This window comes from Polyodon spathula, chromosome 37 (genome assembly GCF_017654505.1).
Source record: "Polyodon spathula isolate WHYD16114869_AA chromosome 37, ASM1765450v1, whole genome shotgun sequence".
Taxonomy (NCBI): Eukaryota; Metazoa; Chordata; class Actinopteri; order Acipenseriformes; family Polyodontidae; genus Polyodon; species Polyodon spathula.
Genome location: NC_054570.1, coordinates 4,764,647 through 4,792,604, shown reverse-complemented (window position 1 = coordinate 4,792,604; position 27,958 = coordinate 4,764,647). Strand labels below are relative to the sequence as shown.

Here is a 27,958-nt window from a genome sequence, read left to right as displayed (position 1 = left end):
TCACCATTGGCTTTTAACAGATCATAAACAAATATAATATTATTAGCAAACCAATTGTGTTTATACAAAATGCGTATATCTTCCAGATAGAAAGTCTGTGAGGAGAGAAGTTGTGACAGCAGGCCAGTCTTGCTGCTTTCAGTACCTCAAGATAGAATCCAGTGAGTTTACCTGGCAATTTCTGATTATCAAAGTCACACTTAAGTAAGAAGCTAAGACCCCAATAATTTCTAAAGATTAATTTCAGAATATGAAACCACATTGAGTCACCCCCTGACAAGGCCTTTCTGTTCCATTTTACTCAAAGTGTTTTTACTAAATTGGTGAAATTTATAACGTTTAATCCACCTTTGCAATATTCATTGGACATGAAAGTTTTTTTTAATTTTATGATTTTTATTTCTCCATATGAAGTTAAAAAGGACTTTGTCTACATTATCTGACCATACAGAGGGTGTAGAAAGCGCTAAAGCTGGATAAACCAGTCTGGATATCCCTTCCGTTTTGGAGAGCAAAACCCTCCCTTGTAAAGTGAGAGCTCTTTGAAGCCAGATATTAAATATCTGAGAGGCCCTTTTTATCCTGGTAGGACAGTTATGCTCAATTCTATGGATTATATTTTTACACACATATACCCCTAAATATTTCACTTTATCACACACCTTTATATTTTCAACCAAGGGAACGCCAGAATTTTTGATAGAGACCAGTTCACATTTATTTAAATTTAGACAAAGACCAGAGGCATTGGTACAATTATGTAGGGTATTTAGAGCTCCAGCAACCTGCTCTTTATCTTTCAGGAAAAGAGTCATGTCATCGGCAAGCTGGCTAATAAGAAATTGACGCTCACCAATATTAATTCCCTCAAATAAATTACTGCATCTTACTAAGATGGAGAGTGTCTCCGCAGCCAAAACAAAAAGAAAGGAGGACAAAGGACAACCTTGTCCGATACCTCTTATTAGATTAAATCTGGGTAACGTACCATTAGAAAGGCCAACTGAGCTATTGTTGTCTTTGTATAGAATCCTAATATAATTCATGAATTGGTTACCAAATTGAAACTATTCCAAAGTTTTGAATAAAAAATAGCTCTACAGAATCAAAGGCCTTATAAAAATCTAAGAAAAAAAATATAAGCATCAGAAGAAATCAAATGTTCATAATCCAACATGTCAAAAACCAGTTGGATATTAATTATATGTCTGCCTGAGATAAAAGCTGACTGAGCTTCATTTACTGAATAGGATAAGATGCGCTTCAATCTGTTTGACATAATTAAAGTGATCATTTTATAATCCGAATTTAAGAGTGACAGGCTGCCAATTATCCAAAACCAGCACATCTTTACCATCTTTGGGTATCAATGAGACCAGGCCTTGTCTCATAGATGGGGATAAAGAATCTTCACTAACCATTAAGTTACATAATCTACATAAAACAGGAACCAATTCATTCTGAAAACACTGATAAAATTAATTCTGAAAACAATGATACAATTCAATTGGAAGACCATCAGGGTCAGGTGACTTACCACATGCAAGTTTTTGCAGAGATCTCCTCCATCCCAACCTCCTTATCACAATACATTTTGTCACAATCAACCACAATAGGATGAGTTATATTTTCTAAGCCCTGAAAAAATAAATCTGTCTTTTCTTTAGATAAATTGGAAGTCTAAAGCTTTCTATAGAATTCAGTGACATGTTCAGAGATCTCAGTATAATCACAAGTTATTTTTCCATTAATCACTAAACTTGTGATGTTATTCTTTCGAATGTTTTGCTTCTCCAAATTAAAAAAAAATATTTGGATTTTTTTTTCACCCTTCTCAATCCACCTGGCCCTGGATCTGACAAATGCACCCTCGGCCAACTGCATATAATACTGGTCAAGTCTGGATTGCAGCTCCAAGGCCACATTTTTTTCCAAGTCTGAAAGACTAGATTTTGACATCAATTGTACTAACTCTGCAGAAACACTTTGAATATCATAATTAAGCGTTTTTTTTCCTTTCAGTTCCTATTTCAATTGGCATACACTTTATTTTAAATTTAAACCTTTCCCAATTTGAAAATAAACTATTATATTTACAAAACAACATAATAGCCTTTCTTTTAGTGGAATTTCTTATGCCCCTACAGTTTAAAGTAAAATAGGAACAATCAGTAAGAGTAAACATTCACAATAATTAACAGTGGGTTTATAAACCCTAGAAAGAAGAATATATCATTTTTTTTCCTTCTCTTAATGCGAAATTAGGGTCGCACCAATTCCCTACAGTAACATCAATACTAACCTTAAGTTAGAATTTCTAATATGTCCCTCTGAAATAACTTCAGATTTATTAGGGTGATCATTGAATGTCAATTGATTCAATCTTTTTTCCATCGATGTAAGCAACAGCGAGCCTTTTCCACAAGTGGCCATAGCCTGGTTCTAGCCTCTCTTTCTTCTTTCAAGTCCTCTGAGAATCGAACACCTTAACCACTGGTGATGTATGGGCCTGTTTCCACAGGCGATCCTTGTATATTCTCATAGTAAATTGAATGATGAATTGACATGGTCTCCCGTCATTGCAAGGTCTGCCTAGCCTATGAACCATATCCACCGCAAACCCCAGCTTACTTCTGTTTTCTGGTAAAATCTTCGCGATCAGGGCAATCATAAGAACATAAGAAAGTTTACAAATGAGAGGAGGCCATTCGACCCATCTTGCTCGTTTGGTTGTTAGTAGCTTATTGATCCCAGAATCTTATCAAGCAGCTTCTTGAAGGATCCCAGGGTGTCAGCTTCAACAACATTACTGGGGAGTTGATTCCAGACCCTCACAATTCTCTGTGTAAAAAAGTGCCTCCTATTTTCTGTTCTGAATGCCCCTTTGTCTAATCTCCATTTGCGACCCCTGGTCCTTGTTTCTTTTTTCAGGTCGAAAAAGTCCCTTGGGTCGACATTGTCAACACCTTTTAGAATTTTGAATGCTTGAATTAGGTCGCTGCGTAGTCTTCTTTGTTCAAGACTGAACAGATTCAATTCTTTTAGCCTGTCTGCATATGACATGCCTTTTAAGCCCGGAATAATTCTGGTCGCTCTTCTTTGCACTCTTTCTAGAGCAGCAATATCTTTTTTATAGCGAGGTGACCAGAACTGCACACAATATTCAAGATGAGGTCTTACAAGTGCATTGTACAGTTTTAACATTACTTCCCTTGATTTAAATTCAACACTTTTCACAATGTATCCGAGCATCTTGTTAGCCTTTTTTATAGCTTCCCCACATTGTCTAGATGAAGACATTTCTGAGTCAACAAAAACTCCTAGGTCTTTTTCATAAATACCTTCTCCAATTTCAGTATCTCCCATATGATATTTATAATGCACATTTTTATTTCCTGTGTGCAGTACCTTACACTTTTCTCTATTAAATGTCATTTGCCATGTGTCTGCCCAGTTTTGAATCTTGTCTAGATCATTTTGAATGACCTTTGCTGCTGCAACAATGTTTGCCACTATTTTTGTGTCGTCTGCGAATTTAACAAGTTTGCTTACTATACCAGAATCTAAATCAGTAATGTCATTAATGTGCCGAGATCTATACAGATCCAAGAGTTTTGCTGTTTTCACCATGTTGCAGCGGCAAAACTAAATCACTTAGAATTACCATCTGTACCAGTACCAAAAGTCTGAAACTTTCTTACATCAAATGTGAAAAAAACATAAATACTTGTATACACAATGAGATATAAGTCACCAAACTAAGGTCAAATTGTTATTCTCCTGCTTCCTCTTCCGTGTCTTACTTTTTAATAGTGTGTAGCGACTTTTCAAATAGAAAAGCTAAATAACTGGACATCTACCAATCACGTGATTCCAGGTTAAAATAAACCAGGGAACACAAGCAGTTTGATATCCACACCATTTATATTAAACAATATATTTACGTTTTAAAAAGCACAATACTGTTGTTTGAACTTGCAACATGACATCTATGAAGAGCATAAGTCCTTAGCCCACTGTGCCACTGCGCTGTTGTTGAAATGTGTTAATTTTTTAAGCTTACATCCAGGCCTGACCAGCTTTCACTGAAAACCTGAATGTTCTGCTCTATTCTAGAAATGTTCCATTTCCTGTTTGAAAATATCCAGTTTCCTGTTTGTTTGTTTGGTAGATACCATAGAATGGAACGGTGCACAAGAGTGACATGTAGCTTCCTTGTCTAAGGCTGTGTTCATGAGATATATCAGCACTTCCTTGATGGTTGAAGGACTCCACTTCCTCTAGCCTCACAACGCACCCAAGACATGGTGATATTATCTCATGATAACACACACACACTGTCGTGTATTACTGCTTCTAATGTAGTCATTAGGTTTATATTACGTTTATATGTAACACTCTATTGATTTAGATATTCGGGTTGGATACCTCGGAATCCTTATTGTGAAGCCAGTGGAACTCCAGCGTTTCCCCGACCCAGCGAGCGTTTGTCCCGGATAACCACTCCCGTGATGAGTTAGAACACTTTGAGTCATTTTTGTAATACAGTATTAACGTTTAGTTTTCACAAAATAACACCAATAAGATTGTCAGCTCAGCTGCTAGTGTGTAATAAACAAAACCTCAAACATCAGTGAATAGATACAGAGACAAGCGGTGGCACCAGCAATGGGTTACAATGAAAGCGCCAGTTAAAGTTTAAATAAAAAAACAAATAAATAAATTAAGACATGAAACAAAAATACATGTGGGTATATTTTAATCAAAAATCCATGCATCTATAATGCTGATTATGTATCCCTCACAGCTAATTATTTACAAATGAATCATTTCTATATTTCTTGAGTGCTAAGTAATGTGGTGTTATAGTTTCTTAATATATGAATGGATTTTAGAAATCATCTATGCTAGTCTGCCCTTCAAACAGTTTAAAACATAATTTAGATTTATATGGCAGTAATTTAAATACGTATGGGCTACCAAATGTATTTTTGTTTCATATCGTTATTAATGTATTTATTTATTTATTTGGTTAAACTGTAATCCAGCCTTACATTTTAGCTTCTTGAAGTTACCTTAGCGTGTCTATGTGTGAATTACTGACGGGTAATATTGAGATTTGATTACACTAGCAGATGAACTGATAATGTATGGATGTTATTTTGTGAAAACAATAAAATAATAATATAAAAAGCAACACTACAATATTTTATAAATAAATAAATAAAATAAACACCAAACTGTACCCCATTCGTTTAGTCTTAATATCATAACACATATACTTATTACAAATACGTACCTTATTTTATTTGTTGGTAAACGGTCTGGAACTGAAGTATTTTTTTTAAATACAGTGCTACTTGAGTATTTAAAATATGACGATCTTCAAAATTTAAATGTCAGCAACGATATGTTAATTAAAAAAGCACCTAACGCTGCTCGGAACTTTAGCATTTTTAAATCCTAACGGTCTCTGCTCAGCTGAGTGGAATGTTCAGGAGCCGGTTGCCTAGCAGCGTCTCCCCCTCTTCTCCCCCTCTTCTCTGCCCCGCCCTCTCTCCCTCTCTCGCTGCACAGGCTGGGAGTTCAGATTTAGCATCGTTATATTATATAGCGCAATTCTTTACTAACTTTTACAAATTAGTTTTTTTTAGAGGCTTCGTGTTTTTAAAATGGTTCAGGTGCAGCCCAGGCAGACTGACTGAACCATCATAAGGACCTTTCACACTGGACGCGGCGCGCGTGCCGCCTCCTTTTACACAATGAAAAACTAAACACATTGAGCGTGCTCAAGAGGACATGAAATACAGCGGATTACTCAGCTGTTTGGTTCTAGTTTTGTAAAATGAACAGGTGGTTATATTTATATAAAAACAACAAACAGTTCTACTAAATGGCCACACGATGGCAACATTGGATAAGGAATAGCGAGAGCTGCGTTCTGCCCGTCTGCATGAAGTTCAGGTTTTCTGCAAAGGAAGCCCCGCGACCCGACACCTCCCCACGTGAGTTTAATTATTTATTATTCAAACCAATATTATTTTAATCTACAAACAGTGACTGATAAAACAGCCTTTGTACAACAGTTATCCCGCGGTCTCCAGGTAAGGGAGCTGTGCGGGTGATGGAGTGCGCTGCACAATGGATTAACACTCCAATACACAAAAGAATATAAAGAATGCAGTGTTCAGCGCCAACTCTACCATTTAGTGTGTGGATAGATTGAAACCACATATGCTGAAGTAAAGATGTATGTGATCTCTATCTCACTGTTTGACAAATAAAAAATAAAAAATAAAAGCGTGTGTGCCGCTTATTTCCCTACAAGCCCTTGTCTTTAACAGCTGGACCACACAGACTCTTACGGGCGGGGGGGTTGCAACCGCACATCACTTTGCGCGTATCCTTTACTCATGTCTGTCCAACAGGAGTTCCCTGGCTGTAGTTTATGTGGCTGTTCTTTGATCTCATTCAGTGTTATAAGAGTGTGCAGCGCTAACTGCTAGTCTGTGATGGTTGATTCTAGTGTATGCAGAGCTGCTAGAATTTAATGGTTGATTCTAGTGTGTGCAGAGCTGCTAGTCTTTAATTCTAGTCTTTGATGGATTTGAAATCGGAAGCATTTAAACTAGAAAGGAAGGGGGGAGAAATCAACAAAAAAACAGAAGGGAGACCGCATCAAAACAAGAACAACAACTCAGGTAAGACAACCATTAAATGTATTTATCTAAATGCTAGAAGTATCAGAAACAAAATTCTAGAACTTGAAGCTACTGCACTAACAGGTAACTATGATGTGATAGGTGTTACAGAAACGTGGTTATCTGAGAGTGATGGGGACGAATATAATATTTGTGGGTATACACTGTATAGGAAAGACAGGCAGGACAGAAGAGGAGGAGGGGTAGCGCTATACATAAGAAACAGTCTTGAAGCCCAGGTGTTAAACCTGGACAAAGAAAATAAAACCGAATCAATATGGGTCAGAATGACAGACAAAAATTCAAAGGGCATAATAATAGGAGCATGCTATAGACCGCCAGATTCAGACGGTGAGCACAATAATCTGTTATACAATGACATTAGAAATGTGTGTAGCAAAGGAGAAGCCATACTAATGGGGGATTTCAACTTCCCCCAAATAAAATGGGAAAACCCGGTGGGTAGCGCGAAGGATGAAATAGAAATGGTGGAAATGACAAATGACTGCTTCCTAACACAATTTGTGAAGGCACCCACTAGAGGGGAGGCATGCCTTGATTTAGTCTTTTCAAATAACGAAGATAGAATAACTAAAACAGAGGTCAGAGAACCACTGGCAAATTCAGACCATAACATGGTGTCATTTGAAGTGTTTTTTAAATCCCCAAAAGTAAAGACTAAAGCTAAGGTTTACAATTTTAGAAAAGCAAACTATGAAGGCATGAAACAGAGACTAACAGAAGTAGATTGGAGTAAAATAGAGAAAACACCCACAGAAGAAGGATGGTTGTTCTTCAAAAATGTAGTACTAGAGGCGCAAAACAATTACATCCCTAAAGTAGACAAATCTAAATGTAAAACTAAATTGCCAAAATGGTTTAATAGATCAATTAAAAAAAATATTCAGCGAAAAAAGGCACTTTACAGAGCATTAAAAAAGGACCAAAAAGAAAGTACGCAGAAAGAGTACACGGAACTGCAAACGCAAGTCAAAAAGGAAGTTAGAAAGGCCAAGAGAGAAATAGAAATGAACATTGCTAAGGGAGCTAAAACCAATTCCAAAATGTTTTTCCAATATTACAACAGCAAGAGAACATTCAAAGAGGAGATTAAATGTTTAAGAGATACAAATGGCAAAATCGTAGATGAAGAAAAAAAAATAGCAAATATATTAAATGATTACTTTTCACAAGTTTTTACAAAGGAAGATACTGACAACATGCCCCACATGTCAACCAGTTCCTATCCAGTTTTAAATAACTTTAGCATAACTGAGGCAGAAGTGTTAAAGGGACTAGGAGCTCTTAAAATAAACAAATCCCCTGGGCCGGATGAGATCCTCCCAGTAGTACTCAAAGAAATGAAAGAAGTAATTTACAAACCGCTAACCAAGATCATGCAGCAGTCTCTTGACACAGGGGTGGTACCGACAGACTGGAAAATTGCAAACGTAATACCAATCCACAAAAAGGGAAACAAAACTGAACCAGGTAACTACAGACCAGTAAGCCTGACTTCTATTATATGCAAACTTATGGAAACTATAATAAGATCCAAAATGGAAAATTACCTATATGGTAACAGGGTACTGGGAGACAGTCAACATGGTTTTAGGAAAGGGAGATCGTGCCTAACTAACTTGCTTGATTTTTTTGAGGATGCAACATCCATAATGGATAATTGCAAAGCATATGACATGGTTTATTTAGATTTCCAGAAAGCTTTTGACAAAGTCCCGCACAAAAGATTAATTCTCAAACTGAACGCAGTTGGGATTCAAGGAAACGCATGTACATGGATTAGGGAGTGGTTAACATGTAGAAAACAGAAAGTACTGATTAGAGGAAAAACCTCAGAATGGAGTGTGGTAACCAGCGGTGTACCACAGGGATCAGTATTAGGTCCTCTGCTATTCCTAATCTACATTAATGATTTAGATTCTGGTATAGTAAGCAAACTTGTTAAATTTGCAGACGACACAAAAGTAGGAGGAGTGGCAAACACTGTTGCAGCAGCAAAGGTCATTCAAAATGATCTAGACAAGATTCAGAACTGGGCAGACACATGGCAAATGACATTTAATAGAGAAAAGTGTAAGGTACTGCACGCAGGAAATAAAAATGTACATTATAAATATCATATGGGAGATATTGAAATTGGAGAAGGAATCTATGAAAAAGACCTAGGAGTTTTTGTTGACTCAGAAATGTCTTCATCTAGGCAATGTGGGGAAGCTATAAAAAAGGCTAACAAGATGCTCGGATACATTGTGAAAAGTGTTGAATTTAAATCAAGGGAAGTAATGTTAAAACTGTACAATGCACTTGTAAGACCTCATCTTGAATATTGTGTGCAGTTCTGGTCACCTCGCTATAAAAAAGATATTGCTGCTCTAGAAAGAGTGCAAAGAAGAGCGACCAGAATTATTCCGGGCTTAAAAGGCATGTCATATGCAGACAGGCTAAAAGAATTGAATCTGTTCAGTCTTGAACAAAGAAGACTACGTGGCGACCTAATTCAAGCATTCAAAATTCTAAAAGGTATTGACAGTGTCGACCCAAGGGACTTTTTCAGCCTGAAAAAAGAAACAAGGACCAGGGGTCACAAATGGAGTTTAGAAAAAGGGGCATTCAGAACAGAAAATAGGAGACACTTTTTTACACAGAGAATTGTGAGGGTCTGGAATCAACTCCCCAGTAATGTTGTTGAAGCTGACACCCTGGGATCCTTCAAGAAGCTGCTTGATGAGATTTTGGGATCAATAAGCTACTAACAACCAAACGAGCAAGATGGGCCGAATGGCCTCCTCTCGTTTGTAAACTTTCTTATGTTCTTATGTTCTTATGAATACTCATTTTGGATTGATGTGAATACTCATTGTGTAGGGAATGATACCTGATGTTCCAGGGATAGCCTCTTGTGTTTCCACTACAACACTATCACTATCAATAGCATCTTCCACTACTGGAAGCACATTTGCTATCCTTGACTTTATTAGACTGTAAATCTGGGACAGAGGTTGTGTAGGCTCGCCAGCTGAATGCTGCAGGCATTGCTTTGTAATAGCACTGTGTGTTTCTGCTTTCAGCCTCTTGCACAGATAGTGGTGTAGTGCACAGCACATATGGAAATCTGTTAAAGACAGTGTAATTCTGGGATTTTAAAATGGCATCAGAACTACATTTCCCAGTGCCCAGTGCTCCTAATGAAGCCAGCAATGAGAACCATGTGGGTCAACTGCAACGAACCTGTGGATTTAGTACAGAGCTGCATACTAAGCTGCGGACCAGCTAATCATAATCTACTCCAAACAAAAGATGCAGGCATTGTTGCTAAAAATCCCATTTCCAAGTATTGAAAATGCCTGTTCTGTCTTCTATTCCCAATTCTGCAGTTTATAAATCCTCCACCCCTGATTCTAACTTCCATGCAGTCGTGTGAGATTGCTGTTTAAAATCTCACAGCCTTGCAATCTAAAACACTACAAATAATAACGATTTGAAACTACAGATCGATAAAATATCTAACAAGAGTGCATTTCCCACAATAATAAATAATAAAAAGTTTCAACAAACTTATAACGGCAGGGAACATTTTACAGGATAGTGTACAACTGAAATGGGCTTTAAAGCAACATCAAGTTAAATATGTAAAAACTATTTTTATAAACCACAGAGCTATATAAAACTTACATAGCTAAACAAAATATATGTTTGATTGTACATGGATGGCTTATATGAGCAGACAGCAGTTTAAAAAGCTGCTCCAATCAGGGTATATATAAGAAATGTAGAAACATCATGGACATCACAGTATTTATTACTGGATTTTTAAAATGAAATCCTTGATTGACAAGACACTGAACATCATTTAAAATAGCATTTAAAAAGGGCAGCAAAGCGTTTTTAATATAGATTTTATTTTCTTTAGTAGTCTCGTTGTCAATCAATAAATTGATATTAAAAACACAGGAGCCTATGTTTGTTAATAGAGTACCCAAGAGAGAAAGGGCAATATTAAACACATCCTGAGCAGAAATCACCTCATGGAGAAACAATGGTATGCAGCCCATTCCATTCCTAAAAGCTCTCTGGTGCCCCTGCTGGAAACAGTATTGACTTTACACTTCAAGCTGCCCTCATGATAACTGCGGTATACTGTGCTTTGACTTGAGCTAGTGCAGACTTGCGTTGTATCGGGGAAGTTTCCACAGAAGCAACTGCAAGAGGCTGAGCAATGAGAAAAGAAAGAGAAACATGCATTCATAATAACAATCTGTTTAATATTACTAATGTGACAGAACACAATCCAAATGCACAAACATGGGGAATACAGGATGTACTCGTTCATGTTTGTGGATCGTGAGCTTTTGATCTGAACAGATTGTGATCAGGGGTGACCAGCGTCGTAACCAGAGCTGATTCTCCGAGGTCACACTGAGGTTTCAAGCTCTAGCTGCAGTATGTATAGGACTGCTTGGTATTTACTATTCAACCTCCAAATCTGTGATACATGGTAAACCAACAGAGAAAATGAAGAAGTCTTTTGTAGTTTTGCAGAATTTTTACATGAGCCTCAGCAGATGCAAAAAAATAAAAAATAAAAGCAGCGCGGACTCGACCCCGGTGTCCTCATAGCTAGTTAAGGCCATGGGGGTGACCCTGTTTATCCAGCAGGTTTATTCTTTTGTTTTCAGTAAATATTTCAGTATTTAGTCAAATATCCTCCTGTTGTTCAGGTGTCTACAATTCTGAGAAAGTTCAAGTCCTGTAAGAGCCAGCAGCTGACTTAACTTCTTCACACATTAAGTGCAGGGAAAGGATTACACACCTGTGTGAATTTTATGGTGTCTTTTAAGGTCTCCTAACTGACTGAATCTCTTCCCACAAACAGCACAGTGATGAGGTTTCTCTCCTGTGTGAATTTTATAGTGTCTTTTAAGGTCTCCTAACTGGCTGAATCTCTTCCCACAAACAGCACAGTGATGAGGTTTCTCTCCTGTGTGAATGCGCTGGTGGATTTTAAGGTTTCCTAACTGGGTGAATCTCTTCCCACAAACAGCACAGTTATAAGGTTTCTCTCCTGTGTGAATGCGCTGGTGGACTTTAAGGTTTCCTAAGTGATTGAATGTCTTCTCACACTCAGAACAGTGATAAGGATTCTCTCCTGTGTGAATGCGCTGTTGTGAATGAAGATTTCCTAACTGTGTGAAACTCTTATCACTGTACTGTATATGGGAAGATTGCTCTCCTGTGTGACTACGCTGGTGTCTTTTAAGCAGTGAATTATGACTGAAGCTCTTCCCACAATCAGCCCTGGAAAATGTAGTCTCTCCTGTGTGATTTCCCTTGTAAGTTTCAGGAACGTCTAATTGACAGGAACTCTTCCCACCTTTAATAGAATGAGGCAAGGTCTTCAAGTTGCCTTGGGTTTCAGAACTATTAAAACATGCAGAATGTGGCGTCTCTCTACTCTCCACTGTAAGTAGGTGTCTGTCTTGTAAAGAAAGGATTTTAACTGAGTGAGTTCTCCATGTCTTCACATGTTCTTCTTGGGGTGTCGTCTCTCTGAGTTTCTTGTGCTGTGGTTTGCCACTAGAAGGATTTTTGCACTGGGGTGACGGAGTGGATTCACGTTCTCCTTCATCTACTTTAGAAGATGCTAAAGAAAGAGAGAGAAAGGTTATTGTACAGCATTCTTCCACATGCACTGTTCTGCAGGGCTTCATGTCATAAACATGACAACTAGAGTGAACTCTGATGACCATGTATGGAGAGAATACAGTCAGACCCACTTCATATCACTCCTGTTCATCTCAGCCTCCATTTACTATCAGCATATTCAGGAATGTAGATCAAAGCTGGGAGCCGGGAAAAATCCATGGCTATGTCAACTTTCCTGACTATTTTAATGAGATGTTCCTGGAAACACACCAACGCGTCATCTCGGTGTTGTGTCTGTGTGTTGAACACAAGCGAACAAGCAGTTCAGTGATTGGCTGCTTGAGATGAGGCAGATTCTTTTACCAGCTAGTGTCCCGCCAGTGTCAGTCACAGCAAGAATGATGTCAGCATGTTAGTGACGTGGAAAATGAAAATCCACCTGCTTTTAGACTGTTTAAACTGGAATATTGAAAAATCCTGACTCTATATAACCAAGTTATTTACTACCTGCATGGTGATAGTATTGCTATTTATGTAAGATTTGAAATAGTTTTTTGATAATTAATATTTGCTGTCCTTCTAAAAACAGAAATCCCATTTGCAATCCCACGCACTGCACCTGGCCTTTTTATTCTGCCTGTATTGAAGACAGACGACATGTAGAACTATGCAGGGCTGCAGGGGGGTTGTTTTTCCACAACAAATTTCTCTGTTTATGATTTTTGTGTAAAATATCTGTAGTGCACAGATCTGGTAAAACCACAATTCCCCCTCACACCTGAAACTGATTCGCTTGTCTGCTGTACAGAACCCCTCCACACACGTACTTACTGTACTGTGACAATAATAACACAGCAATGCTTACTGTGAGACGCACAAGAGGGAAATGAGGCGCTGCGAGCAAACATTACAGTCCCTGGGATAGCTGTAGTGAGATGAGCATTTAAAAATGATACTATTTGAATAGTGTGAGAAATACAATAAGACTGTTGGTTTTCAATCTCATAGAATATGGGTTCACTCTCATTTTGTCGATGCTGCTGCAGACTCTGCACAGAAATTCTCTATTGAAATGTTTCTTCTGGGGACGCTAAGCAACTCGACTGGATGTGACATCACCCAGTGATGGGACATGTGATCCCTGCAGCTCTGTAAAGCTGTGGGAGCAGCACAACTGCAAACAGGCTACCAGAAATGGGGTGTCAAGGGGTGTCCAAAGCTGGCTGTTCCACTCCTTGAACCAATTAACCATCCATCCAGGCACAGGAGCAGCACTTTATAGAAGTGAATGTGTTCAATGTGGAGTGGAATGGCCTGCAGGAACGTGATTGGATATCGCTGATCTAACAGCATTCTAAAGAGGCGGGGCAGTGGCTGCACATCTAGCAGCTGCCTCAGGAGCGAGCACAGTTATGTCCTTGTTGACAGAGTGGTTGGGCAGCTCCCCCTGGTTAAAATATGAATGTGAAGCACGCTGCTGGTGTTCAGCAGCAGGCTCTGCAAGATGAATAGGCAGCTCAGTGCTGCTTGTTTTGTAGGGTTACCTCTAAATCCCAGTTCACATTCAGATGGAGAATCATCACACAGGCTGGATCCCAGCTTCTTGTTCTCCTGAAGTGTACAGGCATTATTTTCAGCAGGAAGTTCCTCTGTGATGGAGACACATTCCTGCTCTATGAACTCTGCTTTGACAGGAACACATTCCTGTTCAGGGACCTCTTCATCTTTAACAAACGGCAGCTCTGTAACCTGCATTAGACTTGCACAGCACTCCTGCTCAAAGAACTCCTCTTGTGTGGAAACTGCTTCTATCTTTGGCTCCTCCTGTGCTTCAGATTCAGGGATAGCGTGGCTCTCTCCGGGATCTGTGGGAAAACAAAGTTGTATAAAATTACAACTCTTTCTTACTAGCTCGGCTCCTCTAAAAGCCAGCCCCGTGTCAGAATGCTACTGAGAGATGTCTTTGGGTCTAAGAGGAGGTATTTCTCTTATTTATTTATTTTTAAATTAATACAGTGCTCCCAGTTAAATTTTCCCTCCAGCAGAAAACCCCACAACAGCTGAGGTGAACAGAGTGTGTCCTCTAATCCACAACCACGCCAATCACCTCTTCACACCCAGGAGCATGGCAGTGAGCTCCTAGGAGGACAAAGGCAGCCCTATAGTGTCTGCTAGAGCTCACTGGGAGTCTGCCCAATAGATACAAATCATGAATGACAGCCTATGGGATCTTGTACTTTTCCAAATACTACAGGATCCTGAGCTGGGAATTGGACTGGATCCAACATTCCTTCTAAAGTACTTGTGCTACAGGGGTGAGCAATGCCTTTAATTAAAGCTGGAATTAATGTTTTAAATATGAAAGAATAAAAGAACATTAACCCATTACCCTACCCACAATGCCATGGTTCATGCTTTTGCACTGATCAAATATTTATTTCAGCTCCTACCAACATTCTGCGTTGGCTGCTTTGATCAAGGATTGTACCAAAATAACCCCTCCTGCTGCTGTGCTCAATAACGTGCAGCTTGCATTTCAAGTGACTGTTCCTCAGTTATTTCATATAGGGGTGAGCTGGTTTAATAGATACATTCTGGTATTGATCCCATTCAAGTTATTCTACACTGCAATCATCAGGTAACATTGTGTTTGCGTTCCTATGAACAAAGTGAAGGAAAAGGCATTTTCATATGAACATCTTTTTATTCTACATCCTGTACAAAACAAGACTCCTGCTGGGCTTTCTCAGCTGCTGTACCTCACTGGAGCATTGCATCCACTTCTACCTGCCTGTCAATCACAATCATGAGCGCCGCTCTGTTCCAGTGCAAACATCCATTTCTCTACTGCAAACAGGCTTAGAAACCAAGCGGGGAGACTTGCAGTCTCAGCAAAGAGTCTGAGGAATGGCTTTTTGTTAACTCACATTGTATTGTGATAATGGCTTAGATGGAAACTGTCAACACAGAATACAAGTTTCAATGTGTCAGATACAATGAGCAGAAAAGGGGCTGCAGCAGGATAGCCTGCTTATTCTCCAAGCAGTTTCATTTAAACAAGTGATTTACAAAATTCTCACTTTTTCATGCCAGTGTCATGTGAACTGTAGATATAAATCCAATCACAGCCCTTACAGTATTAGAGTACATTTGTAATGGTGTGGCTATCCCTGTTGCATGCATCCTGTGCAAATTCATCTCTGCTCTTAAATAATAACCTGTATTAGTAAATGTCTGGGTTTGAAACAATAGGAGCGATCATTTCCTAATTCTGTTTACCATCAGCTCAACAAAGTACTTCATTTATTTTATGGTCAGAATTTTTCTAACAAACAAACTGCAGCATCACGCTGTTTTGAGCAAATGATAGATCTTAATAATAGACTAATACACTGTTATAGTATAATATATAGTGTAGCTCTATCCATTCTTAATGCACACTGTTATAGTATAGTATATACTGTAGCACTATCCATTCTTAATACACACTGTTATAGTATAATATATACTGTAGCACTATCCATTCTTAATACATTAAGGCAGGTTGCTGCTGCCGCTCCCTGTATTCACCCAGCTTCGTCTTGAAAGATCGCTGTAAATGAGTGTGGGGAACAATAAGGAAATAGGACTAACGCAAAAGAAGGAGCAGCGACTGAACCAAAGACAAACCCAGCACTGGAGCTGAATAAAAAGTACTTTTAGTTTCTAGAATACCTGTTTAAATATGAATTAGACTCGGTCTGATGCACTACGTTCTTATAATCTATAAAATAACACAATGCCTCAATTAGTCTCCTTATAACCAACATTAGCACAGAGCTGTGCCATTAACCGCGCTTATAATCAAACACTTTAAAACGTGTTTTAAGAGAAATACAAACCAATATCTTTCCAGTAGAAGCTGGTTTGAGGTGTTGGATTGACCGAGCAATACCAGGCAATAAAATCAATCTTACCGTGAAATATGAAAGCCTGTTTCATGTTTGTATCTGCAGTGTTTATACACCCTCGCACGGCTCTCAGCTCGCTCTCTGATATTTCCAATCTCAGCTTCAGACTTTCATTCTCTCTCCTCATTCCAGACATTTCCACTTGAAACTCAGTGAATTTGCTGCCGACAATTTTAGTAACCTCACCCAAGACGGAGTCCACAGCCGCTTTCACTGCGCGCTCGACGGGAGAGGCGAGCTGCTCTTGAAAGAGCGACACGGAGACGCTGACCTCCATCTGCACTGGTTTTAGTGGGAGCCTGGTCTAGCAGAATCCTCCGCTCATCCACAAACACCGCTTCGGTTTGTATTTAGTAAGATATATTTGTTTTATCTTATCCTTCCCATTCAAATATATCCATCACAAACAGACTTGGCAAGCAGTAGCGTCCGTACAGCTCTGCTGGAATTGAAACGCGTTTGTTTCTCAGTAAATAATCTCACTGAAAAGCTCAACCTGTCTGCAGAGACTGACGCGCTCCACTCTGTGTGAAATTCAACGGAGAAATGCGATGCTTTCCCTTTCCCGGAACTACGTGCAGGCAATAAACAAACACAAAACTCACAAATTATTAAAAATAAACATTTCAAGCCAAACTAAATAGTTTAAACAGCTTGAGACAGCGTCTAGTAAGATCAGCAGCGACCCCAGCCAGCCCTCTCTCTGTCCGGTGCCGAGGTGAGCGCGTCCCAGCCGAAGGCGTGCCTGGATGAATCGGCGCGTATCCTTGGCTGGCCTCCCTGTGGAAGCGAGGGCGGCTCGGCGCGGTTATGAAGCTGGATGGCAGGTTCTCCATGGCGGCTCGGCGCGGTTATGAAGCTGGATGGCAGGTTCTCCATGGCGGCTCGGCGCGGTTATGAAGCTGGATGGCAGGTTCTCCATGGCGGCTCGGCGCGGTTATGAAGCTGGATGGCAGGTTCTCCATGGCGGCTCGGCGCGGTTATGAAGCTGGATGGCAGGTTCTCCATGGCGGCTCGGCGCGGTTATGAAGCTGGATGGCAGGTTCTCCATGGCGGCTCGGCGCGGTTATGAAGCTGGATGGCAGGTTCTCCATGGCGGCTCGGCGCGGTTATGAAGCTGGATGGCAGGTTCTCCATGGCGGCTCTTTGCGCGCTGGCTTCTATGCAATGCTGACACCGCGCGGGATCCGGAATGGCGCCAGTTTCGAGTTCTCTAATGCGCGTGCTCAATTCCAAAGCCGCTGCTGCGGCGAGCGCGGGGTTTGAAAGCTGCTGAGGGTGTTACATCATCGGAAAGCAGTCGACAGCGCAGCTAGTTAACATTACCCAACAAGATGCTTTTGACAGCACATGTTAACTTGCGCGCTGGTTTTTAGAACATAAGAACATAAGAACATAAGAAAGTTTACAAATGAGAGGAGGCCATTTGGCCCATCTTGCTCGTTTTGTTGTTAGTAGCTTATTGATCCCAAAATCTCATCAAGCAGCTTCTTGAAGGATCCCAGGGTGTCAGCTTCAACAACATTACTGGGGAGTTGATTCCAGACCCTCACAATTCTCTGTGTAAAAAAGTGTCTCCTATTTTCTGTTCTGAATGCCCCTTTTGTCTAATCTCCATTTGTGACCCCTGGTCCTTGTTTCTTTTTTCAGGCTGAAAAAGTCCCTTGGGTCGACACTGTCAATACCTTTTAGAATTTTGAATGCTTGAATTAGGTCGCCACGTAGTCTTCTTTGTTCAAGACTGAACAGATTCAATTCTTTTAGCCTGTCTGCGTATGACATGCCTTTTAAACCCAGAATAATTCTGGTCGCTCTTCTTTGCACTCTTTCTACAGCACAATATCTTTTTTATAGCGAGGTGACCAGAACTGAACACAATATTCAAGATGAGGTCTTACTAGTGCATTGTACAGTTTTAACATTACTTCCCTTGATTTAAATTCAACACTTTTCACAATGTATCCGAGCATCTTGTTAGCCTTTTTTATAGCTTCCCCACATTGTCTAGATGAAGACATTTCTGAGTCAACAAAAACTCCTAGGTCTTTTTCATAGATTCCTTCTCCAATTTCAGTATCTCCCATATGATATTTATAATGTACATTTTTATTTCCTGCGTGCAGTACCTTACACTTTTCTCTATTAAATGTCATTTGCCATGTGTCTGCCCAGTTCTGAATCTTGTCTAGATCATTTTGAATGACCTTTGCTGCTGCAACAGTGTTTGCCACTCCTCCTACTTTTGTGTCGTCTGCAAATTTAACAAGTTTGCTTACTATACCAGAATCTAAATCATTAATGTAGATTAGGAATAGCAGAGGACCTAATACTGATCCCTGTGGTACACCGCTGGTTACCACACTCCATTCTGAGGTTTTTCCTCTAATCAGTACTTTCTGTTTTCTACATGTTAACCACTCCCTAATCCATGTACATGTGTTTCCTTGAATCCCAACTGCGTTCAGTTTGAGAATTAATCTTTTGTGCGGGACTTTGTCAAAAGCTTTCTGGAAATCTAAATAAACCATGTCATATGCTTTGCAATTATCCATTATGGATGTTGCATCCTCAAAAAAAATCAAGCAAGTTAGTTAGACATGATCTCCCTTTCCTAAAACCATGTTGACTGTCTCCCAGGACCCTGTTACCATATAGGTATTTTCCATTTTGGATCTTATTATAGTTTCCATAAGTTTGCATATAATAGAAGTCAGGCTTACTGGTCTGTAGTTACCTGGTTCAGTTTTGTTTCCCTTTTTGTGGATCGGTATTACGTTTGCAATTTTCCAGTCTGTCGGTACCACCCCTGTGTCAAGAGACTGCTGCATGATCTTGGTTAGCGGTTTGTAAATTACTTCTTTCATTTCTTTGAGTACTACTGGGAGGATCTCATCCGGCCCAGGGGATTTGTTTATTTTAAGAGCTCCTAGTCCCTTTAACACTTCTGCCTCAGTTATGCTAAAGTTATTTAAAACTGGATAGGAACTGGATGACATGTGGGGCATGTTGTCAGTATCTTCCTTTGTAAAAACTTGTGAAAAGTAATCATTTAACATATTTGCTATTTTTTTTTTCTTCCTCTACGATTTTGCCATTTGTATCTCTTAAACATTTAATCTCCTCTTTGAATGTTCTCTTGCTGTTGTAATATTGGAAAAACATTTTGGAATTGGTTTTAGCTCCCTTAGCAATGTTCATTTCTATTTCTCTCTTGGCCTTTCTAACTTCCTTTTTGACTTGCGTTTGCAGTTCTGTGTACTCTTTCTGCGTACTTTCTTTTTGGTCCTTTTTTAATGCTCTGTAAAGTGCCTTTTTTTTTTTTCGCTGAATATTTTTTTTAATTGATCTATTAAACCATTTTGGCAATTTAGTTTTACATTTAGATTTGTCTACTTTAGGGATATAATTGTTTTGCGCCTCTAGTACTACATTTTTGAAGAACAACCATCCTTCTTCTGTGGGTGTTTTCTCTATTTTACTCCAATCTACTTCTGTTAGTCTCTGTTTCATACCTTCATAGTTTGCTTTTCTAAAATTGTAAACCTTAGCTTTAGTCTTTACTTTTGGGGTTTTAAAAAACACTTCAAATGAGACCATGTTGTGGTCTGAGTTTGCCAGTGGTTCTCTGACCTCTGTTTTAGTTATTCTATCTTCGTTATTTGAAAAGACTAAATCAAGGCATGCCTCCCCTCTAGTGGGTGCCTTCACAAATTGTGTTAGGAAGCAGTCATTTGTCATTTCCACCATTTCTATTTCATCCTTCGCGCTACCCACCGGGTTTTCCCATTTTATTTGGGGGAAGTTGAAATCCCCCATTAGTATGGCTTCTCCTTTGCTACACACATTTCTAATGTCATTGTATAACAGATTATTTTGCTCACCGTCTGAATCTGGCGGTCTATAGCATGCTCCTATTATTATGCCTTTTGAATTTTTGTCTGTTATTCTGACCCATATTGATTCTGTTTTATTTTCTTTGTCCAGGTTTAACACCTGGGCTTCAAGACTGTTTCTTATGTATAGCGCTACCCCTCCTCCTCTTCTGTCCTGCCTGTCTTTCCTATACAGTGTATACCCACAAATATTATATTCGTCCCCATCACTCTCAGACAACCACGTTTCTGTAACACCTATCACATCATAGTTACCTGTTAGTGCAGTAGCTTCAAGTTCTAGAATTTTGTTTCTGATACTTCTAGCATTTAGATAAATACATTTAATGGTTGTCTTACCTGAGTTGTTGTTCTTGTTTTGATGCGGTCTCCCTTCTGTTTTTTTGTTGATTTCTCCCCCCTTCCTTTCTAGTTTAAATGCTTCTGAACCTGCTCGAGGATCTTTTCTCCGAGTAGACTGGTTCCCTTGTTATTTAAATGCAGTCCATCCCGTCTATACAGATAGTCCTCGTTGTAGAATGTGGTCCAATGATCAAGATAGGTGAAGCCTTCCCGTGTGCACCATGTCTTCAGCCATGCGTTTTGATTAATTATTTCCAGCTGTCCATATGGTCCTTTGCAAGGTGCGGGTAGTATACCAGAAAATACCACAGTTTTGGTTTTCTCTTTTAATTTCCTTCCTAGCTCTCTGAATTTGTTTTGCAGGGATTTTGGTCTGTCTCTTCCAATGTTGTTTGTACCGATGTGGATGACTACTACCGGGTCGTCTCCTGTTCGTTCTAGGAGCCTGTCCACGTTCTCAGTGATGTGCTTGACCGAGGCTCCCGGAAGGCAGCACACTGTTGTAGTAAGGGGGTCCAAACTGCGAATTGAACTTGCTGTGTTTCTCAATATGGAGTCCCCAACAATCATGACCTCCCTTCTTTTTGCTGTCTGGTCACCACTGTCAATAGGGTCCTGGATGTTGTTCCTTTCATTCTCTTGTTGTTGGTTCTGCTCATCAAAATTCTGAAGTGACTCAAATCTGTTGGTTGTTTTGATTTCTGGTGGTTGTGTTTGACGAAGTTTCTTTTTTTTCCCTGCTTCTGCCTACCTGAACCCAGCTGTTCTGACCTTCTATCTCCCTGGTGGCTTTCAGTCTGTTAGGGGTGATGCAGACTTCCATGAATTGTGGGTGTGCCAGTTCCTCAAGATCCTGTTGCTGTCTCACTTCTTCCAGCTCCATTTCTAGCATACTTACTAGTTTATGCAAATCCTGGATCGCGTGGCACTTTACGCACACTTGGTTTAGCTCCGCTGGGTTTTCTCGGATTTCCCACATCAAGCAGGTGTCACAGATTACTGGCTTGAAGACCATGTTGAGGTTTTTTTTTTTGAAGTTTAGTTTCTTCTGCAGCTGTCAACCTGCTTTCAAACTGCTTCTAAACTGCTCTGTACTTTTCCACGCCTGTACTTCTCCCACTCGCCAAAAACTGTCGCTTCCACTCGCTGTACTCATGCGTTTAGTACCGTCCTAGTAACCGCAGGATCATCCCCGGGCAGTTGCGCTCCCTTCAGTTCTTGCAATTGAATAGTAGTGACGTAGTATTGCCAAAAGCATCACGTCTAAAGCGTCAAGATTTCGGTTAGCAAGGTTTGGGAGGTGGGGGTTGGAATTTTATTGAGAGGATTGCGAGGGGAGGGAGGTTGGAATTTTATTGAGTAGAGTGGGGAAGGGGGAGGTTGGACCTGAAAAATAGTAGAGTGGGAAGGAGGGAGGTTGGAATTTTTATTGAGAGGATTGCGGAGAGATGTAGTGTGAGACGAGCTAGAAAATGGAGAAGACGCTATCAAACCCAGTTCGAGAAGCAGCAGATCGATTGGAGAGCACAGCAGCAACAGCTCAGCCTCCTTCACTGACAAGCCAGGCCAGAAACCTTATAGACGGTACATTTGACATTTAAAACACAGCTGTTTTTATAAGATTTTCCCTGCATTTACCTGAACAGTTTCCCTCCCTTTTTTCAGGCATTGGCCTGTGCCCTGGTTCTTTTCCAGTATCAGTTTATAGTCGTTGGAAGTGGTTATTTCAGGTTCAGTAGACAATTTCTTTATGTCATTTTTTAATGTTTATTTTGCTTTGCTTATCTAGTCGAAGTTTCAAGGATATTTGCACATTATCGAGAATCACCTTCTAAAAGAAGACGATTTTTTCCTCTCACTACTAGTCAGCATCGTCGTGTTGGTGTAACATACACCCACAATTTCTGCTGTCTGAGTGGCAAAACAGACTGCATCGTCCCCAGCAGAACTCAGAAAGATGCGCACAGTGTGGCAGGACTGGAGGAGAAAAGGATTACTTTTCAAAGTACATGTCGGTTTACAGCTGTCTAAAATGTTTTTCAACACGAGTAGAATATATGAAAACTGATTAAATAAAAATACGAGGGTGAGTTAAAAGGCATGTAGGTTACGTTATATTTAATAAAACAAACATGGTTGTTCATATGTATGTATTCACATTTTTAAACATATGTTCCAAGTTATTTGTTTTCTAAATACTTTTCTTCCTCAGTGTATAATACTATTGTCTGCTAACGTATCATATATATATATATATATATATATATATACACACACACACACACACACACACACATATATACTATATATATATATATATAATATATATATATATAAGGTTCCACTGTCGTCGGGACTTCTTAAATGACAGCAGCCCTGAAGAATTTAAAAGGTTCATAATGAAATATTTTCCAAGATTAAATGAGTGTGGAGGCTTTGAAATTTTTAAAGATTCGGGCATGTGTGTTGACACACAACTGACACTAAGGCACGTGATTCCGTGCCCAAATGAAGGCTACTCTACAAGATACCTTCGAAATCCAAAGACCCAAATTGGATCTGCCAATCATATATATATATATATATATATATATATATATATATATATATATATATATATATATATATATAGACCACTACAAAAAGGACTTAATATGGAAAAAGTGACAGCTTATTGATTTCTTGTTATATAGTCTCAGTGTGTTCATAAAACGACGTCAGTAAGAAGTTTACATGTATTTAGCATTTTTATTTAGGGGGATTTGAAATCTGATATGATAATTTGTCTTTTTAAATATGCATAGACTTCAGCAATAGTGTACCACTGAACTTGCGGTGAACAACGTTATAACTGATTAATTTCACAGGTTCCTGGAATTAATTTATCTGGTGCAGCATCAGTGAAGTGTATCCTATGCAAGAAAGACTTCTCCTTTTCTGAAATAAAGAGTCACAGCGACAACTGTAGCAGGTATGAATTTTTTCTTGATGTATTTATTGAAGGTTAACAAATGTATAAACATTTTACTTTAGTTTAAATCAGTGGTTTTAAACCTTTTTAACCCAAAGACCCACCAGCAAACGCTTTAACTTTGACTAATGAAAAATGGTCCTTTAGAAGTCTGTTTTGTATTGAGGGTGACCCGAAGTATGTGCAGCAGCAGCCTGATTGGAACATGAATAACCAAACTGTGGCTCAGAGCAACAAGGAACATTGTAGAAGTGACTCCAAGAAATGTTAGAATTATATGGTAATAATAGTTGTTAAATGTAAACTTGTATCAACCCATCTGAGCATACCTCAGGAACCCTAGTGGTCCCGACCCACAGATCCCACAGAACCACTGGTTTAAATTCAGATATCTTTGGTGTTTAATGTAGGTTTTAGGAAATGTTCATTCTACCTAATCCTAATAAGGGTACTGGTCTTCTTGAATATTTCATATATTGATTTATTATGGAATACAATATTTGTATTTGTATTGAATGGGACATCCCTTATAATACAGGGCTGTTGGGGTTTTATGCCAGACAATACAGGATTATCCAACATACTCTCCACACACATTGCCATGTTAAGCTAGTCTTGTGTGATATTTATGCCAGTTGTTCTTGGCATTATTTACATAGCACTGTTTTTTTCGCAAGGATTCTTCAAGTATTCTTCAAGTATTTACAAGCATTACTTTACTTTGTCAATTGGCCTACCTTCCACATACCACATTCACTAGATACCAGACTATGCCTACAGCAGGAAGATGGGGTGTAAACAGTTTTAAAATATATTTAACTTAAATTTATCTACCAGTCAAAGTTTTAGAACACCCCCATTTTTCCAGTTTTTATTGAAATTTAAGCAGTTCAAGTCCAGTGAATAACCTGAAATGGTACAAAGGTAAGCGGTAAACTGCCAGAGGTTAAAAAAAAAGTTTAGGTTACCAAAAACTGAAAAATAATGTACATTTCAGAGTTATACAAAAAGGTCTTTTTCAGGGAACAAGTAATGGGTTAACAACTTACAGCTGTTCTGCAGCAATGGAAGTAAATTAAGCCTTGAAAGTTGATGCTAACAATTCCTACAGGTGTTGACTACTTACAAACCCACTGTCTGTATAAAAGCAGTGTTGGAACAGACTGTGTTACTACAGCCTCTTAAGCATAATTTGGATGGTATTTTACTGCAGGAAGTAGTATATTGCTATCATATTGGCGAGAAAAAGGCAATTAACAAAAGAAGACAGACAGACCATTATAACCCTTAAAAGTGTAGGTCTTTCCTTTAGAGAAATTGCAAAGAAAGCCAAGGTATCAGTGAGTACAGTTTCCTACACCATCAAAAGGCACTTGGAAACTGGAGGAAACTTGACAGGAAGAGGTCTGGCAGACCCAAAGCCACAACAGAATCAGAAGACAAGTTTCTGAGAGTCAACAGCTTGCATGATAGGTGGCTCACAGGACAACAGTTTCAAGCACAGCTTAACACTGGTCGAAGTAAGCAAGTCTCAGTTTCAACTGTGAAGAGAAGACTTCGAGCTGCAGGTTTGACAGGTCGAGTGGCAGTAAAAAAGCCATTGCTAAGATGGCAAAATAAGAAAAAGAGGATTGCCTGGGCCATGAAGCACCACCAGTGGACTACTGAAGACTGGAAGAAGGTCTTATGGACCAATGAATCAAAATTTGAAATCTTCGGTTCATCACGCAGGGTTTTTGTACACCGTCAAGTAGGTGAAAAGATGGTTCCTCGGTGTGTGACACCAACTGTCAAACATGGAGGAGGAAGCGTGATGGTCTGGGGCTCTTTTGCTGGATCCAGAGTCGGCGACTTGCACAGTGAGTGGCACCCTGAACCGAAATGGCTACCACAGCATTTTGCAGCGCCATGCAATACCCTCTGGTATACGCTTAGTTGGTCAGGGGTTCATCCTACAGCAAGATAATGACCCCAAACATACCTCCAGGCTATGTCAGAACTACCTTAGAAGAAAACAACAAGACAGTAGGCTTCAAATCATGGAATGGCCAGCACAGTCTCCAGACTTAAACCCCATCGAGCTGGTTTGGGATGAACTGGACAAAAGGGTGAAAGCAAAGCAACCTACAAGTGCAACACGTTTGTGGGAACTTCTGCAACAGTGTTGGGAAGAACTTTCTGAACAATATGATTTCCATTGTAGAAAGAATGCCACAAGCGTGTTTGGCTGTTATATCTGCAAAAGGTGGCTACTTTGATGAGTCAAAAATTTAGATTAAATTTTGTTAAACAAGATTCATAAGAACATAAGAACATAAGAAAGTTTACAAACGAGAGGAGGCCATTTGGCCCATCTTGCTCGTTTGGTTGTTAGTAGCTTATTGATCCTAAAATCTCATCAAGCAGCTTCTTGAAGGATCCCAGGGTGTCAGCTTCAACAACATTACTGGGGAGTTGATTCCAGACCCTCACAATTCTCTGTGAATTCCATGATTTCTTTTTTATCTCCAATTGTTTATTTGTTCTATGCTTTAATTTCAGAGTACAATGAGACATTAAACTGCATACATTTCAATAAAAACTGGAAAAATGGAGGTGTTCTAAAACTTTTGACTGGTAGTGTACATTTTTAAGAGTACTCCTGATTCTCATTTACCTGATGATGTGTGGCACCTGCTTATGCATATGATCAGTCATCCTTAATTGCCTTTATGTTAGGACCAACATTGCCATTCACAACTTGTTGAGGTGCCATCAACAAGTGTGCCACGTGTGCAACAAAGCCTTCGTAATGTGCAACAGCCTCAAATAATCGAAGATACAGTTGACAAAGAGTTTGTTGTTGCCCAGGATGGTTTGTGAATTATTTAAGTTATTTTAGTGGTCTTTTGTATTTGTTGAGTAAAATCATGTCTTAACTTTCTATTATCAATTTGTATGTTTATTTTTAGAGTGGAAAACTGTATCTAGCCCCTCTGTAGCAGGTAACCTTTTCAGGAGATATTTGATGACACAGCAAGAAAATGAAAAGCCTCTGTCTATCAAAGTAGATTTGGGAGAGCCGAGAGAGAGCTGTTTTATCATTTACAAGATGTCTAAAGTTCGATGGGCTAGTCCTTTAACTTGCACACTGGAAGGTATTTCAAATTTGATAATAAAATTCATATTTTTTAGTTTTTAAGGCACATTTGCTCTGATAACAGTGTCATATTTTAATGTTATACATTTTATTTCCATAGGCGATGCAGCTGTGGGGGAAGGTGTACATCGTTTTATTTTCTCCATGATAATATCAAAGCTCCAGTATGGTTTTTATATTAACTTGGGTAAGCATATAATTAGCTGTAAATTAGGATTTTTAAATATATACATGTATATAAAAATGCAGTTTGTTTGAAAATATAGATGGAATTTACTTGTTTGTGGATATTACAGATAGTAATATACAATAATATACATCACATGATTTTGAAAAATATCAAATATCTGTTTCCTCACTGAGCCAGTGTGCTCCAGAGTTCAGCAGCTTGCAGATCTCTGCCCTCAGTATGCTGCGTGCAAATAGGAAGTCTTGGTTGTGGGATGGGAATATTGCTGTTTGGTGGGGAAAAACTATATCAATTGAATATTCCAAATTGTGGGTAAAATAATTGGGGACAGTAAAAAAAATAAGCAGTGGTATGTATTTTTAGTTATCTTCAGAGTTTTAACTGGATTGCATTTTGCCAAGTCTCAGTGTGATTTATTTATTAATCATTCATTCAGGATTCACTGGGAAAACATTGATATTTGAAGGAGAAACCAATCACCTAATTCCATCAACGTCCGAATTCCTTCTAGAGAGCGACTTGTTACAAGTTGCTGGACAAATGATTGGCCATTCTTTAATTCTGGTGGTCCATGCCTAGCTGGACTGAGTCCTGCAATCATACATGTTTTGCTGGGAGGTGCCCCAGACACAGCCACCATAGAAATTGGAGATTGCCCAGACATTGACATTAGAGAGACTATTACATTAGTATGTAACAGGATTTTCATTTGAAGTATGTGTGCACATGTTATCCTTAAAATTCATAACGTTTGACTTTGAGAAGTGTTGAAATATCTTTATGGTGCTTTGTGATTCACTTTGAAATGCATTACCCGCTGATGGTGTATGTGTGTTTGTACATCTGTTTTCTCTGTGTTCGATCTAAAGATCTCACGGAAGAAGAAAAGAATATCATTCTACAACTTGCAGTTAGCTGGGATCTTCTGGGGGTGACCAAGGAAAAATAGGCGCTGGCTGATGGAGAAACTACTCCTTCAAGCTGTAATAACTTTGATTGAAAAATGACATTAATTTAATCTCTGAATTGTTCTGGAAGGTTATTGGCAGAACAACAAGGCAGGTAAAGCAGCTGTGGACGGGTCTTAAAGAGACTTCAATTTGGCCTC

At 39.2% G+C, this 27,958-nt stretch overlaps 1 protein-coding gene across 2 annotated transcripts; it reads right to left on the bottom strand.

Annotated features, from left to right (window-relative positions):
- Window positions 1-11,282: 11,282 nt before the first annotated feature.
- LOC121304308 (zinc finger protein 23-like) lies at window positions 11,283-17,454 on the bottom strand. 2 transcript variants are annotated; one of them, XM_041235369.1, is made up of 3 exons: window positions 16,322-17,454; window positions 13,910-14,230; window positions 11,283-12,363 (listed from the first exon to the last, which is right to left on the bottom strand). In XM_041235369.1, exons 1-3 carry the CDS (start codon window positions 16,590-16,592, stop codon window positions 11,525-11,527), a joined length of 1,431 nt encoding a protein of 476 aa, XP_041091303.1. In that variant the 5' UTR covers window positions 16,593-17,454; the 3' UTR covers window positions 11,283-11,524. The 2 variants fall into 2 exon arrangements, with proteins under 2 accessions (XP_041091303.1, XP_041091305.1); XM_041235371.1 differs by having other exon boundaries at window positions 11,283-14,230.
- Window positions 17,455-27,958: the final 10,504 nt, after the last annotated feature.